Below are 12,604 nucleotides of genomic sequence, written 5' to 3'. Positions count from 1 at the left end.
TGATCTATGAGTATAGCAGAATGTCATTAGGGATCAATGTATTGCCATGTTTCTTTAGAAGAACAGTAGTACTTGGGTTTACCCTGGGTCCCTGGGCTATCTGGTCTCAGGTTGTTGGCCACTGAAGCAGTGTTGGGTATGGGTTCCATCTTGTCTCCGAGGCCTTTAGTCACATAAGATACTGGTTGCTTATTCCGACAAGCCTTGTGCCACCACCGCAATAACGTACCTTGCAGGCAAACACCACTGTTGATCAATGTGTGTTGCTGTGTTGGTGGTGTTCATATTTACCGTTTGGTACCTGGGTGAGAGTAACGTCAGTATCTGTTAAGTCCACCATTTGATTTATAATATCATTTAGCATCAGCATTCCTTTATCTTCCTTCTGGGTGACTTGTCTATTGGTGAGAGTCAGGTACTGAAGTCTCCCACTATCAGTGTGTGAGAGTCAATATGTGATTTAAGCTGTAGTGCTGTTTTTCTACCTGTTAAGAATGTTAAGAATTGGGCTGGAAAGATGGCTCGGTGGTTAACAGCACTGACTGCTCTGCCAAAGGTCCTGAGTTCAATTCCCAGCAGCCACATGGTGGTTCACAACCATCTGTAATGGCATCTGATGCCTTCTTCTGGTGTGTCTGACAGCTACAGTGTACCCAGATAGATAGATAGATAGATAGATAGATAGATAGATAGATAGATAGATAGATAGATAGATAAATTCTTTTAAAGGTGTAATAGCTTTAATTTTAAAAAATGGTAAGAATTGAAATGTCATCTTGGTGAGGAGTATGTCCTTCCCTGTCTTTTGATTAATTTTAGTTTGAAATCTATGGTACAGCAGCTTGCTTCTCAGGTTCATTTGCTTGGAATATCTTTTTTTCTAACCCTTTATTCCGAAGTAATATCTATTCTTGATGCAACTGTGTATTTCTTGGATGCAACAGAAGGATTTTTTTTTTTTTTTTGGTTTTTCGAGACAGGGTTTCTCTGTGTAGCCCTGACTGTCCTGGAACTCACTCTGTAGACCAGTCTGGCCTCAAACTCAGAAATCCACCTGCCTCTGCCTCCCAAGTGCTGGGATTAAAGGCATGCGCCACCACGCCCAGCAGAAGGATTTTTTTTTTTAAAATATGACCTTGACTGCCCTTGTGTTTCAATGTCCTCTTGGTGGGGTTTTCTTTGATAAGTCTATAGTATCTTTCTCTATTTCCTCTGATTGGTTTTAGTTTGAAGCCTCTCTTATCAGATATTAAAATGGCTACATCAATTTGCTTCCTAGGACCATTTGCTTGGAATATCTTTTTCTAAATATTTACTCTGATGTAATGTTTGGTGTGATGTCTCTTTTATCAGAAGTTTCTTTTGGCTAGTCTAGCTTGCTTCTTAGATCTATTTGCTTAAATATCTTTTTCCATCCATTTACCCTAAGGTGATATCTATCCTTGATATTAAGGTGTGTTCCTTGGAAACAAAGAAGGGTGGATTCTGTTTTCGCATCAATTCTGTTAGTCTGTGTCCTTTTATTGGGGAAACGAGACCATTGATGTGAGATGTTAATAAGCAATTTGTTGATTTTTGAGTGTGGCTAATCCTTTAGGTTGGAGTTTTCCATTTTTTTAATCCTTTCCTTGTGAGTAAATATTTGCAAATAGATATTTCTTAAATTTGGTTTTATCATGGAATATCTTTTCTTCATCTATTATGATTGAAAGTTTTGCCGGATATAGTAGTCTAGAGTGGCATTTATAGTTCCTTAGAGTCTGTAGAAAATCTGTCCAGGCCTTTCTAGCTTTAAACTCTCCATTGAGAAGTCAGGTGTTATTCTAATAAGTCTTTATATATTACTTGGTCTTTCCCCCTTGTACCTTTTAATATTTTCTCTTTGTTCTTACATTTAAGTGTTTTGATTATTATGTGTCGACAATGCATATTTTTTTCTAGTCAGCTCTATTTAGTATGCTGTATGCTACTTTGTATATGTGTGTCCTGTTGTGTACTTTGATAGGCATCTCCTTCTTTAGGTTAGAAAAATTTTCTTCTATGATATTGTTGAAAATATTTTCTGTACTTTTGACCTGGGTTTATTCTCCTTTGTATTATTCTCAAAGTTGGTTTTTTCATAGTGTCCCAGTTGGTATACTCATTTCTTCAATTGTGTCTTCAATGTCTGAGATTCTATCTTCTGTCTCTTGTATTTTGTTGGTGAGGCTTGCCTCTGAGGTTCCTGTTTGAGTTCCTAAATTTTTCATTTCCAGATTTCCCTCAGTTTGGATTTTCTTTACTGATTCTATTTTTACTTTCAGATCTTAAAATGTTTTATTCATCTTCTTCTTCTGTTTGTTGGTATTTTCATAGATTTCTTTAAAAATAAATATTCTTTAAAATATTTATTCATTTCTTTAAAGACCTCTCCCATATTCATAAGGTTATTATAAGATTTTTTTCTTGTGTTTCAGCTATATTGCAATACTCAGGGCTGCTGCAGTAGGGTTGCTGGACTCTGGTGGAGACATTCTCCTGACTGTTACTAATTTATTTTTATGCTGGCATCTAGGTATCTAAGGTTTGGAAAGACTACAATTCTAGGTGTTGATATCTGATCTTGTTTTCGTTGGGTGGGTGATTGCCCCCAAACCCCACCACCCAGTTTCTATTTCCTCTCTAGTTCTTAGAAGAATGTGGTAGCTATGTGTTGCCTAGTAGGAAATTCTGCTGGAATCCTGATAGGTGTGGCCACTGAGGTTTCCAGATAAAATGTGTTTCTAGGTATTGGGATCTGAAACTTAGGAATGGGAATGGGCTAGAGGGATCTACAGGAGGGAAGAAAATAGGGTGATCCACCAGGATCTACTAAGAGTGAAGAGAGGACACAACAAGTAGTCTCCTCCAGAGCCATGGATGAGACTGAGAGATTGGATTTGGAGGATTCAAGAGAGGGATGAAGATCTGCTACTAGCCTACCTACTTCCCTGACCAGACTAGCCTGTGGGTTTCCAGGGAATTCTTCCTGGAGTTGGTGACTGGGATAATAGGATAAATGAGGGGTAGGAAGTATGAAGGAGAAGATCTCTGTGGTCCACTGATGGCAGAGAGGAACTTCCTAAGATAAAAAAGTAAAATATGATCTCAAGTTTAAAAAACAGAGTAGATACTACCAACATTTTCTTTACTGGAGTGAGAAGGAAGTTGGGGGTTGACCACTGAATCAAACAGGGTTGTCTTACAGTTTCCAAAACAATGTCAACAGTTTCTCAGAGAGAAGGAGTTTGGATTAACCGGGGCTCATTCACTTCTGATTTATTCATACATTGGATAGATAGAAATAAAAGCTGTAATTTCTGGTCTCCAGAACCTCATAGTTGTACAATAGGACAGGGGCCAAGAAGTAAGCCGACACTCAGAAGCATCCGTTCTTCCAGGTGAAAGGATTTGCAGGAGGGTTCTGTGCAAGAGGTGACATTTGTCTTAAGATTTCAAATATGAGAAGAAAATGACCAAAGAGTCCAATTTGGGCAGGTGCAGCATGGCATTTGCAGATATGTAAGAGTTAGTAATTAGGATACTTTTAGCAAATAAACAGTGGATCGTAGTGTATTATGGGATAGGGGATGACAGGCAACTCAGGAAAGTAGTCAAGGGTGGGACCCTGAAGATCTTCATCTGCCATGCTGAAATAGTGGGAGGTTAATAAAATTCTGTGCTCACTGTGCCTTAGGCATGCAAGTGATATGAGAAGAGGCAGAGGATGGTATACACAGTTGGGGGAGGGGGTCTTAGCTGTTCAATTCTAGCCTCCAAAAAAAGTGGTTTCTATTTGCATCCTATAGGAAACAGATTCACAATGCTGTGGTTGTGTGTCATACAACCATTACTTCTTTTAGTTCTTACTTTGGTCATTTAACATGATGGGAAGAAAAAATCAAAGGTATTTCACTAGGAAAGTCATAATACACTTGGGTTGGACAGAGATCCCCAAAAGTCCACGTCCACCTAAAATCTCAGAATGTGACCTTACTTGTAATTTTAATATGTAAATGCAGTTTGTCGAATTAAATGGGATCAATCCTGAATAAGGGCAGGCACTGAATTTACTGACTGGTGGAAGGAGACCCTGTGAAATAAGAGACAGATGCTGCTGCAAGTCAGGGGCAGGCTGGGATGTCAAGGAACCCTGGGAAGCTAGGAGAGACATGAGAGATGCTGTGGAAAGCCTCCAGAAGGACCCAATAGCGAGATGCTGGAGGTGTGGCTCCTGAACTGTGGGATGGTGTGGTCCTGCCGTTTCTGGCTACCCAGAATGCAAGCAAGAAACGAATGTAAAGACCAAGAAAAACCTTCAGATGATAAAGGTTTTGGTTATCTTTTGTTAAGTGAGGCTTTTCCACACCAAAGGATGTCAGCCCAGGCTTCAGAGACAGCAGCATGGTTTTCAGAAGTGTTTGTGGAATGAATACTACCGGCAATGAAGAGAGGCTGACGCAACTCAGTGTGGTGGGAAAATGTTTAACTTGCAGATGTCTTAATTTCCGGTGACAATGGATAGTCTCTCCCATAACTCACTGTTCTTTCTGTTTAAGGTTATTTTGCCTGAATTATCTTGAGGAGCTCGATGTTTCTTACAATGAAATTGAAAATATTTCAAATGAAATCCAGAAACTCAGGTATTTGCAAAGCAGTAGATACACAGTAGATTAAGAATGTGTGGTAACAATAATGACAAAGACCTTACTCTTTTCATCTGTTTTAGCCAATGTGAATATAATTTGTGAATTTTGGGGTTTACTTTCAAATGTAATTTGAATATCTAGTATGTAGTTTCTGCAAGATGTATTTCCAATGATATTTTAAAAGTAAAATATAATAACCTTTTATTTTAGTTCACTTTCTGGTATGTCTGTATACACACACACACACACACACACACACACATATATATATGTGTNTATATATATATATATATATATATATGGTTCTTAAACATTTCAATGTCATTACACACACACACACACACACACACACACACACACACACACGAGTCAAGTTCTTTTACAAATTAACAAAAGCCTTGAATTCACCTGTGTCCTATATTGTTTTGAGACAGGATCTCACTATGCCTCCCTGACTGACCTGCAATTCACTATGTAAACCAGGCTAGCCTCCAACTCACAGAGATCTGGCTGCCTCTGCATCCTAAGTGCTGGGATTAAAGGTGCACACCACCTTGCCTGGCTCTGTGTCTTACTTCTACTATGAGTTTACAATAATAACTAATAGAAAATATGTTTTGTTATAATCTTTAAGATGATTTTATATGTACTCGCCACAGCACACACAAACACAAACTTGGCACATTAATTGCAGTCGTCTTGAGTTATACAAAGTCTTTGTTGGCAATATTTATTTTTTATTTTAGAACATATTACATGGGCTAGAGAAATAGCACAGTGGTTAGCAGCATTTGTTCTTCTTCCATAGGACCCAAGTTCAGTTTCCAACACACACAATGGGTAGCTCACAACTGCCTGAAATGCCAGTTCCAGCATCTGACGGCCTCTACTGGCCTCTAAGGGCACTGTACACACATGGTACACACACACACACACACACACACACACACACACACACACACACACAAATATAAATGATGAAACTAAAATATAAAACATATACTCTTAATCATTCAAGTCTTTTAACATATTTTATTTTAAATTACATATCTGTCTGTGTGTCTATGTGAAATTTTGTGCATGTGAGTACAGGTGCCTAGGGAGGCTGGAGACACTGGATTCCCTGAATTCCCTGGAGTCTCAGGCTCCAGGTAGCCTGCGTGCTGGAAGTGGAACTTGGTCCTCAGCAAAAACAATGCTCTTAGCTGCTGAACCATCTATCTCCCCAGCCTCTCAAATCTTATTGTATGCCCTTCACAACAGTTTGTGATTCACTTAACTTCTGTAATAACTTTCTCCAAGTAATTCATAATTATATTTCTACACATAATATTTCTTTTATTTCCAATATCATCTGATTGAGGTAAATACAGAATAGGAAAGATGTATGATTTTGGACTAATTTTAAAAATCAAGCTATGTAGCCAAATTCCATTATTAGTTTTCACTGGTTAATTGGCTTTCTTGGAATGCAGTCATATCTAAAAAAAAAAAAAAAAAGAAGATGTCTTCCTCTGGTTTTCTAATGTTTCTACCAATTTTTTAAAGTTTCGTTTGGTCAGCCTTATATTTTACTAGGACCATCTAGGCGATGCATGGCTGTTACAATCAATACAGTTCACTTCTCTGTGTGTCTACCTTACCCTGCACCTGTTCCTTTCTTGTTGGTGACATGTGCAGGATACTCTTCCCCACCCCCACCCCACCCCCACCTCCATCTCCCCCTGCTTTATCCATTTTGGAGCTTGACTGACCCTGCTCACCTAATCGGTTACTGGCTCCCTTTGCATTTTCCAGATGTGCCCTTTCCTCTTGCAAATGTGACAGCTCTGAAGTGGGCTTAGGGAGTCAGGATTCCTCGGGCTTAGATTCTAGCTGGTGTTGCAGGCATGCCAGGCATCAGGTTCCTCAGCTCCCAGGCAGCAGCAGGGTAATGGCACATCTGGGCACATCTGGGCTGAGGTTTGAGGTGTCTCCTCTGAGGTTCCTTGCAGCCTTTCTCCTGGGTTTATCGCAGGCCTCCACCCCCCTCTTGCTGTTTCTCCCCATCCACTACTCTCATCTTGCTCTGGAGCTGACACTCTGCTGTCAGTATTTTGTATCTGCCCTTCCTTGTTACCCACTCAACCCATACTACTGAAAACAACCAAGAAGAATTCACTGAAGAGAAGCCCTTTACCAGGCCTTGCATGGTCAAACATCATGCAAGGAAATGCAAGAGAGTGTCTGCCCAGCAGAACATCTGAGCCTGAGCACCCTGCTTATACAGCCCCAGAAGGGAAATTTGGAACAGTCACAGTCATTTGTTTGGGACAATCACACCACTGCCTCTTAGCACTAGATATGGCAGCATGCAAGCATCCTTTTGCCGCACTGTTGGTGGAAATGTTTCGTCTCTTGCATAGACTTCAGCAAGGCTTGAGAGAGAGAGAGAAAAAAAAAGGCTAGTACAAACTATTTTAAACAGATCTTGCTGAGTCTGCGCCTAAACCAGGGTCATCACCCAAGATCATCCTGTAGCGCCTCAGAGTCTGTGGGATGCCCAGATGGCTGATTGGGGTGATTGGCTACCTATCTGACAGACAGCCATTTTGGTCCAGGTGCTCAGGGCAGTGCGAGGTCAACAGCTGCTAAGTAGTCAATCTTCCCCTTTTCCAACATCTTTCCTTAAAGCAGCAGATCTCAGCCTGTGGGCTGCCACCTGCCTGGCAAACCTCTATCTCCAAAACTCTTTACATTAAGATTCACAAAGTAGCAAAATTATAGTTATGAAGTAACAACGGAAATAGTTTCATGGTTGGGGATCACAACATGAGGAACTGTATTAAAGGGTCACGACATTAGGAAGGTTGAGAACCACTAACCTAAAGAAACACAAAGATAAGAAGTGCTTCAATGTACACTTAAAATGACATCGTTACCACTAATCCTGACTTCAAGTGTCTTAACCATGCTTAATACTCTCCCATCACTGTAAGGGGAGACAGGGTACCTTTTCTTCTAACCCATTCTCACCTCACAGGTCAGAAGGGGCAAAACGGGTCTTCTCAAAGCTTCATTTATATAAGGGCACTTATCCCATTTGTGAGAACTCCCCCTCAAAACCTAATCATTTCCTAGAGGCTCTACTTCTAAATATCTTGGGAGTAGGGCATTCAATGTAAGACTATAGAGGCATTCTGAGGTGCTGCCTCCTCCGATCTCACCTCCATCCCATAGTGGAGATACATGCCTCTAGCCAGCTCTTTCATCATGGTCTCTCCAGACATGTTCTTAGTCATGCTTCAGCCTGCCTGCAGGAGTTCCTCCTCTACTCTCCCCATTCCCACATCCTGGTGCAGACCCAAGATATCCCTAGTTCTGTCCTGCTGCCCCTCAACCTTTCCGGCTAGCCCATCCCCAGTCCTTTATGTCACACATGGACCCACAAAACAGTCTCTAATAAGGATCCCCACAACCACCACACTTCCAGAGGATCCATAGAAGACAAAAGTACCCAAACAACAGAATATCTGCCCAACAAAACACATCTTGACATTTACATCAAGACACACTTCAAATATCATAACTCTAGATCCCAGTGCAAAAAGCACAAACATGGACATCCAAGACCATGCACCTCCTTCAAAAGCCAGCAACCCTATTGCAGTATTCCTTGAGAAAGGCAATTTAGATGAAGCACAAAATATGGACTTCAAAATAGCAATTTTGATTATGCCCAAGGACCTTAAAGAGCATATGAATGCTTGAGCAAGGACCTTACTGAAAACTGTGAATACGAAGAACCAATTGCATGGAATAGTGAAAACAATTTCAAGACCTGCAAGTAGAATCTGACAAAGAAATGGAATCACTGAAAAAACAAATCCAAATTGAAATAAAACTAGAAATGAAAAGTTAGATGTCAAACAAAACCCTTAGTGATAAGCCACACCAACAGACTATAAGACATGGAAGAGAAGTTTTCATGTGTTGAAAGCAAGGTAGAAGAAATGAATAGATCAGTTAAATAAAATGATACGATTAAAAAAAAAGCCAGGCTTCCTGTAGTTTCATAAACTATTCATGTAATATTTAGCTTCCCTGGAAATGTATGTAGATTTCAAAGTGCATAAAACAGTAATCTGTGGCTTCCTTGCTAATATAAATCACTCTAGTTGAGCCTCCTATGTCCTATTGAGCATTGTGTAATTATTGTGTAATTATTTCTTACTAACTGAATGTAATGTACAAATTTTCAACAGCATAGTTCAACTGATATTCAAGCTACAGTTAAAATAAAAGTAATAAATTTAAAGAAAAATCCAGGCCTAAAATACCCTGGAAATCTGGGAGATTTTGAAAAGACAAAAATCTATGAATAATTGGTATAGAGGAAGAAGAAGGTGGCCAGAGGCACAGAAAATATTTTTAAATAAATCACAGAAGAAAATTCCCCCAATCTAAAGATAGAAATGCTTATCAGAGTACAAGAAGCTTATCTGACACGAGCTAGACAGGAGCAGAATATTAGTCCCCCGTGACACATAGTAATCAAAACACTAAGTGTACAGACTGGAACAATAGCATAAGATGTTATAAGCAGTGAAGTGGTGGTGGGAGGTGAATCACATTCAAAAGCAGGTTAAGTAGAATAACATCCGACTCTTCTTTTTTCTCAGATATTTTCTTTATTTACATTTCAAATGTTATCCCCTTTCCTGGTTTCCCCCTCAGAAATCCCTATCCCATCCCCACACCCACTGCTTCTATGAGGGTATTCCTCTACCCACCCACCCACTCCTGAGTCCCTGACATGGTATTCCCCTACCTGGGGAATTGAGCCTTCACAGAACCAAGAAGGACCTCTCCTCCCATTGATGCCCAAAAAGGCCATCCTCTGCTACATATGTGGCTAGAGCCATGGGTCCCTCCATGTGTACTCTTTGGTTGGTGGTTTAGTTCCTGGGAGTTCTGGGGAGGTCTGGTTGGTTGATGTTGTTCTTTCTATGGGGTTGCAAAGCCCTTCAGCTCTTTCAGTCCTTTCTCTAACTCTACCATTGGGCACCCCATGCTTAGTCCAATGGTTGGCTTCGAGCATCTGCCTCTGTATTTGTAAGGCTCTAGCAGGGCCTCTCAGGAGACAGCTGTATCAGGCTCCTGTTAGCATGCACTTCTTGGCATCCTCAACAGTGTCTGGGTTTGGAGTCTGTATTTGGGATGCATCCCCAGGTGGGGCAGGCTCTGGATGGCCTTTCCTTCAGTCTCTGCTCCACACTTTGTTTCCATATTTCCTCCTGTGAGTATTTTGTTCCCCCTTCTAAGAAGCGCTGAAGCACCCACACTTGGGTCTTCCTTCTTCTTGAGCTTCATGTGGTTTGTGAATTGTATCCTGGGTATTCTGAGCTTTTGGGCTAATATCCACTTATCAATGAGTGCATTCCATGTGTGTTCTTTTATGATTGGGTTACCTCATTCAGGATGATATTTTCTAGTTCCATCCATTTGCCTAAGAATTTTATGAACTCATTGTTTTTAATAGCTGAGTAGTACTCCATTGTGAAAATGTACCACATTTTCTGTATCCATTCTTCTGTTGAAGGACATCTGGGTTCTTTCCAGCTTCTGGCTATTATAAATAAGGCTGCTATGAACATAGTGGAACATGTGTCCTTATTACATGTTGGAGCATCTTCTATGTATGTGCCCTGAAGTGGTATAGCTGGGTCCTCAGGTAATACTATGTCCAATTTTCTGAGGAACCAACAGACTGATTTCCAGAGTGGTTATACCAGCTTTCAATTCCACCAACAATGGAGGAGTGTTTCTCTTTTTCCACATCCTCACCAGCATCTTCTGTCACCTGAGTTTTTGATCTTAGCCATTCTGACTGGTGTGAGGTAAAATCTCAGGGTTGTTTTGATTTGCATTTCCCTGATGACTAAAGATGTTGAACATTTATTTAGGTGCTTTCTTGGCCATTAGAGATTCCTCAGTTGAGAATTCTTAGCTCTGCACGCCATTTTAATAGGGTTATTTGATTCTCTGGAGTCTAACTTCTTGAGTTCTTCATATATATTGGATATTTAGCCCTAGGGTCTGAAAGCCATAAAGGCTTGGAAGGTCATTTTCCAAACTTAAGAGAAGACCATAAATGGCGGCCCAGACTACAACAGCCATCAAAACTATCAATCATAGCAACAGAAAAAGAAAACATCTATGATAAAAACTAAGCTTAAGCCATTTCTATCTTTGAAACCAGCCCTACAGAAGACATCAGTTGCAAAACTTTAGTTTGAAGAGGATAACTCCAGAAGACACAAGGAATAAATAATCCAAGTAAATCAAAAAAGTTGGGAAAGTACCCACACAACAACAACAAAATAGCAGAAATCACTGAACACTGTTCACTGATAATTCTCACTGTTAGTGCCCTCAATACCCCTCAATAAAGGGGCACAAAGTAGCAGAATGGATAAGAAAACAGGATCCATCTTTCTGTTACATCCAAAAGATGCACCTCCCTTTGAAGACTACGCATGTCCTCAAGGTAAAAGGTATTTCAAGCAAACTGATCAAAGAAGCAAGCAGGTATACCTATTTTAATGTCTGACAAAATAGACATCAGATACATTAATTGGAAGATGTAGGGAAGGACACCACATACTCATTATAGGAAAAATCCACCAAAAGTAATAAAGAAGCTGTACTACACATTGAAGGAAAGATAGCATCTTCAAAAAAAAGTGATGTTTATTAAACTGGATGGATGTATACAGAAATTTTTAAATAAATCCATATTTAGCATCGTGTAAAAAAACCTCAATTCCAAATGGATTCACATATAACCTGTGATGGGTAGCTTTATGTCAACTTGAAACAAGCTAGAGTTAGCTGAAGGAGGGACCCTCAACTGATTAAAAAGCCTCCATAAGATCTGGCTGTAAGGCATTTTCTTAACTATTTATTGATGGAGAAGATCCATAACATTGTGGGGATGTCATCCCTGAGATGGTCGCTCAGAATTATCTGAGAAGGAAAGCTGAGCAAGCCATGACAAGCAAGCTAGTAAACAGCATTCCCAAAGGAGTGCTCCTGTCGCCAGGTTCCTGACCTGCTTGAATTCCCGTCCCAACTTCCTTCAATGATGAACTGTGATGTGGAAGTGTGAGTTAAATAAACCCTTTCCTTCCCAACTTGCTTTTTTTTTTACCATGGTGTTGCATTGCATCAACAGAAACCCTAACTAGGACATAACCTGAACCTGACAGAGGAGAAAGAGGGTAATAGACTTGAACTCATTGGTTCTGGAAGGGAATTTCTGAATAACACACTGCACACATACACTAAGAGAAAAAATTGATCAATTGGGACCTCATGAAGTCTGTATGGGAAAGGACACCAGTCTGATGAAGAAGTCTATATAGAATAGGAAAATATCTACCAATTATGCATCTGATAGAGGGTTAATGTCAGCTATATATGAAGTAATAAAACAAACAAACAAAAACCCTGAACATAAGGAAAGCAAAACAATTATAAAATGTGGTGCAGAGCTAAACAGAAGATGTCTCAAAAGATGAAACCCAAATGGTTGAGAAACTCTTAAAGAAATACTCAACATCTTTAGCCATCAGAGAAATGCGAATTAAAACTACTTTGAGATTCCATCTTAGACCAGTCAGAGTGACCAAGATCAATAAAACAATGACAGCATGTGCTGGTAGGGGGAAAAGGGAACAGTTATACGTTTTTGGGGGGGGGGGGTGGAGTGTAAACTGGTATACCCACCATGGAAATGAGTGTGGTTGTTCCTAGGAAGTTGGGAATCTATATGCCTAAAGCTGAAGATCCAGATACACTGCTCTTGACCATATACCCATGGACTCTATGTCCTGCCAGTTGTGGGAAGCCACATGTGCTGTTGCAGGGTGGCGCTGGCTTCTGCTGGCCACCAC

At 40.2% G+C, this 12,604-nt stretch overlaps 1 protein-coding gene across 3 annotated transcripts in view; it reads left to right on the top strand.

The window, feature by feature from the left end:
- The window catches only part of Lrrc63 (leucine rich repeat containing 63), a 44,297-nt gene that overhangs the window by 25,921 nt on the left and 5,772 nt on the right, over positions 1-12,604 (top strand). For all 3 annotated transcript variants that reach the window (XM_021181984.1, XM_021181985.1, XM_021181986.2), the window contains exon 8: positions 4,578-4,661. In XM_021181984.1, the coding sequence (XP_021037643.1) occupies positions 4,578-4,661 (84 nt within the window). The remainder of the gene's footprint in view (positions 1-4,577; positions 4,662-12,604) is intronic.

The sequence above is a fragment of the Mus caroli genome, chromosome 14, assembly GCF_900094665.2.
Source record: "Mus caroli chromosome 14, CAROLI_EIJ_v1.1, whole genome shotgun sequence".
In the NCBI taxonomy this organism is placed as follows: Eukaryota; Metazoa; Chordata; class Mammalia; order Rodentia; family Muridae; genus Mus; species Mus caroli.
The sequence above is the reverse complement of the archived record's forward strand: the minus strand, read 5'-3'. Positions and strand labels throughout refer to the sequence as shown.